The sequence below is a fragment of the Sinocyclocheilus anshuiensis genome, unplaced genomic scaffold (genome assembly GCF_001515605.1).
Source record: "Sinocyclocheilus anshuiensis isolate Anshui unplaced genomic scaffold, SAMN03320099.WGS_v1.1 scaffold893, whole genome shotgun sequence".
Taxonomy (NCBI): Eukaryota; Metazoa; Chordata; class Actinopteri; order Cypriniformes; family Cyprinidae; genus Sinocyclocheilus; species Sinocyclocheilus anshuiensis.
In genome coordinates, this window is record NW_015555766.1 from 684,347 (window position 1) to 689,041 (window position 4,695).

Below are 4,695 nucleotides of genomic sequence, written 5' to 3' on the forward strand. Positions count from 1 at the left end.
CTGGACATGTTTCCATGAGATTCACTTTTTAACATGTTTAGAAAAGTTAAAAGTGAAATTCATTCTCTAACAATTTACCAGCGAATAACCAACATGCTTGTGTCTAAAAACAGCATAAATCCCCATCTTATTGCCTTGAGGGACTTTCAAATAACCTGTGAACCTGTGTTTTTATGTTTTCCATAGGCTGCTCCTCAGTAGCACTCCAGTGATTTTTAACACACAGCTCAAGATATAAAAATATATATTTATTCAGCTCACAAGCTTTTTCAGAAACCAGCGGAAGCCTTCTCGTCATGTTGCAATATATGGAGAGGGCTCAGAGACAACCCAAAGACAGAGAAACATAACTGCTAATCAGTGTGGAGAGAAGGGGAGGGGCGACATATGTAGTTTTTTGTTTATTGCCCTTGGTGGATGTTTCTGTCTAAATTGTGGTTTTATTTTTATTGTAGGACAGTGATGAACCTAAAGTGAGAAGGGTATGTGTGTGTGCACATATATATCAATTGACAACTCTTCATTTGAAGCTGCTACATATTGTGCCAATACCTTGTGGACTGCCTTCTGTTCTCATATATTACATTGGGTTGCACTGTATATCTTTAAACCTTTAGGCCTGGTTTCACAGACAGGGCTTAGATTAAGCCAGGATTAGGCCATAGTTCAATTAGGACATTTAAGTATCTTTTATAAACGTGCCTTAGAAAATAACATTGCTTGTGTGCATCTTGAGACAAACAATGGCACTGACATATTTTAAGATATGTCTGCGCAAGTTTCTTTCAGTTAAAACAGCCCAGACATGCGTTTTAGTCTGGGACTAGGCTTAAGCCTCGTCTGTGAAACCGGGGGATCGTGTCTGTTAACTTGTAAGATCAGGTGATTGAGACATTCTTTTATCAGAGCCACAATATTTAACATTTTGTACTCAAAAATATCCTGAAATTGGTACAATAAATTGAGTTGTGTAAATGAATGTGTTCACTCTTGACTAATATAACTAGGTTTTCTACCACAGCCACAAGGTGCAGTTTTTAAATTTGATGTTGTTAGGCAAATGGTAGATGCTTTTTTTATCCTACAGACTAAAGGGAACATCAGAAGCTATACTTTGCTTGTAAACTCTGGGTGTCGCTGCCGATTGCTGAAGCAGTTATAAGTTCTCAATGAATCTTCTATTATTATGCAATAAGAGCTCGGACTCTTAAACACTGATGACTGGTGAAACTGTTTTCATCTATCCAAACACTGCTTCGCTTACCTCTGATGGTTTTCTTTACATCAACACAACTTAAATGTTAAATCTTGGCCATATTCAGGTGTCAAACATGAAAAATATCCAAATTATTTTATAATGGAAATCATCTAGCAAGGTACACTCTTCAGTTTATGTTTATTCTGTTAAGTCTCAACTGTTTGATATCAGTGGGCATTTAAGGAAAAATTAATTATTTGCTGGGTAAATGTTTAGGATTTTCAGAACTGAATGAGAGTGAGGAACTTGTTTACAAATGGTTTTCATAACTCGGCCAACCAACTGGTTTTGGCAAGTTTATCATAACACTGTTCTTTTAAAACACTATTGTAAGTGAACAGTCAAATTCACTGCAGTTTTACTGAATGATTTTACCAGTGGTTTTCGTTTTATACAGACTGTGATCTGCATTTTTTGTTTAATTAGAGCATTGATTACCATTGTATTTTGAATCAATGATTAATTAAATAAACAGTCGTTTTACGCACCACTCTGTGAGTTCTGGGATTTTGTGTTTTGTTAGTTTAATTGTTAAACTTGAACAAAAGCATAAGCAAAGAAACAAGCAATACGAGTACATGTCATGAACTATATCAGTCTAGCGTTTTCTAATAGTATGTCGTTGACATCATTTATTTCAGTCCATGAATGATGTTACTCTCAACTACTCAATATATCTTCTAACGAGTTACATCAGACAGATTGACCACATACATACATATATGGAAAAACAAAGAATGAAATACTGAGTTGAATTCAGAATTGAGATAAACAAATTGCAAATAAATAAATTCACTTTCAAATTTTCCAAAAAACAAAACAGATTTAGGAAAGATTTGCGATTATCATTGCTTATCCAGGGAGACCACTAAAAACCAAGTACTGATGCCAAAGAATCATGTTTATAAATAAGTAAAATAATAAAAGGACAACTAGAACGCGTCCTGTTGATCATAAATACTGTTGTTACCTGAATGTGTGTATCACTGGACCTAAAATTAGCTGAGGATTTTGAATAGATTGTAGGAGACACTAATTAAACTGTCAAAAAAAAAAAAACTTTAACTCAAATAATTTTTGCTTCCTGTTTAACTATTTATACATTTCTAGGTCAACTGGGCGAAAATATCCCATTATCCTCCAAAGCCACAGATCTTACTCTTGCCATACATTCTGTTCCATTATCACCATAAACCAGTTAAAAGGTCCCTCTTCTGATTTCATCTCTCTTTCTGTCACTGTTAAATCATTCGTTCATACTCTCTCAAAACGTCTTGTTTTTACTGGCAGTTCTTCTGGGGTCCTTGGACAAAATAGCTTAGTACTGATCTTACTGCCATAATTCCATGTCTTTTGGAGAATTTGATTATAATCTGATTGGTGGTTTTCACCGAAGACTGATAAATATTAATGAACTAAGAATTCCATCTGCTGCCCACAACTGAGCCTAACGTATCACTTTAGTGGAATAACTTAAATAACTCATTCATTCTTCTTAAAATGCAATCCCATCACCTCTTGTGGCTTTTTTGACAGGTTAGATCAATGTTACTTTGTGTCAAAAAACAGACACACACAAAAAAATGTATACCTGCCGGAAAGTGATCACAGGGTAGTCAGTGCTCTCTCCAAGCTGCTTTGCTCAGGACTGTCTTGACCTAAAGGGGAACAGGTACCCATCTCGTCTCTCTCCTCTAGGTAACTGTTTGTTTTGGGCAAAGTCATTTGCAATGCACACCAAAGAGCGGTCCGGGCCTTTCTGGTGTTGCTGCACAGGTCCTTCACTGCAGAAGCCAACAGAAGGATCTCTGTGAGATGTGAAAAACACACAAGATACATCTATATTAACTAAGCAAATGTTTTGTTACTGAGCAGTAAAACTAAGGCTGAATGGGACTTTACCGAGCCCTGCCATCTTCCACTTACTTAAGCCACCTTTCCACTGTCTCCGACATTTGGATACAATTGTCGCATTTCTACCCCTAGTGGCAGTCGCCCAGAACAACCATTGGCCTTGGCTAATTCACCATGGTAAAATGAATTATTTTAATGAATATTAGGGCTGTGACGGTCGCCGTGACAACCGTCTACTGCCACCGGCGGTAGTGCACGTGATGTCACGCACGCTATAACAAGCATAATGCGAAGTTTTGTATACAAGTGTAATAACAGTAATAGTTGCAAATTGTTTTATTTAGACTATAAGTCTATGGTAATTCACAAATTACCTCAAACGCCATACACAGCGTTTCCTTTAGATTGGCAGGTTTGAGTAGGGATGTAACGATTACCGGTTTGACGATAAATCATTATAAAATTCCCCACGGTTAGTATTACCATTTCATATTTAAATTATCATTATAACTGTATTCGATTACCACGATTTGAACAACTGATGATAAATAAATACTGTAGCATAAAGCACAGTTTTAAGTAACAGTCTCATGTGCGCACATCACGCAGAGTAGTTTCGTTTTGTGTGAAAAGACGGCAGAAAAGCTGGGAGGTTTTAAGAAAGTGTTAAGGGCATAGGCGCCAATCCCTGAGTACCCACAGAAAAACACGAGATAGTCTCCGTTAATTTTAACCAATAAGAAATGGATTGCAGCTTTTACGACTTTATTCTTGTTTTCATAGTTCATTTGAAGCTGTTTTTGGCATTATTTTAATGGCAAATGTAAAGAGTGCATTATTGTAATACGAGAGGGTGCCAGCACGAATCTCTCGGCTTGCAGCGGGCTTGCTCTCCCATATATATATATATTAGTGATCATGGCTCTGCGCTGATCGGATATTACGTGTGTGCATAGGCGGAGCATGTGTGAGGCTGGGGAAGGCTTAGCCTTCCCATGGCCATGGGGACTTGGGGCAAAAATGCCACTAAATTGGACAAAAATGCCCCTGTACAAACAAATTATATCCATTACGTCTGTTGCTAACAAAGTGAAAATAAATAGACAGTGTCGATTGCGACATTAAATTAAGATCTGCTCATGTTGCACCGCCGCGTCGCAACAGGTTGAGTCTGTCTACGTTAGTGTCTACACAGGACATTTGAACTCTGTGTCAGTACCTCATAAATAGGACGAGGCAGTTTACTGTCGGGGATTTGTCATGTCGTGTCGCATCCAGTGTAGCATCCCTGATTATAATGAGTTCTACAGTATTTTGTCGTGTCGTGTCGTGTCGTGTCGCGCCGCGCCGCTCGCGTCCTGTAGACGGTGTATTTAACTTTCTTATTTAGGGTACTTTCTTGTTTAACTGTATTATTTCTTTTATATTTATTTTAGTGTTTTGCAGGCTGCGTATTCACTGATGGAAGTGTTAAAATAAACACGCACGTTTGTTAATAGATGACTGAGCCTCATTTATTATTATTTGTGTTTCAAAATTATATATATAATTTATATTATAATTTTATATTATAAATATATATA

At 37.1% G+C, this 4,695-nt stretch overlaps 1 protein-coding gene across 3 annotated transcripts in view; it reads right to left on the bottom strand.

Moving 5' to 3' along the window:
- Positions 1-1,764: 1,764 nt before the first annotated feature.
- Positions 1,765-4,695, bottom strand: part of LOC107674174 (meiosis-specific coiled-coil domain-containing protein MEIOC-like) — an 11,018-nt gene continuing 8,087 nt past the window's right edge. For 2 of the 3 annotated variants that reach the window (XM_016468077.1, XM_016468078.1), the window contains one exon: positions 1,765-3,066. In XM_016468077.1, the coding sequence (XP_016323563.1) occupies positions 2,864-3,066 (203 nt within the window). In that variant the 3' untranslated portion in view covers positions 1,765-2,863. The remainder of the gene's footprint in view (positions 3,067-4,695) is intronic. The other variant, XM_016468079.1, reaches the window with a different exon arrangement.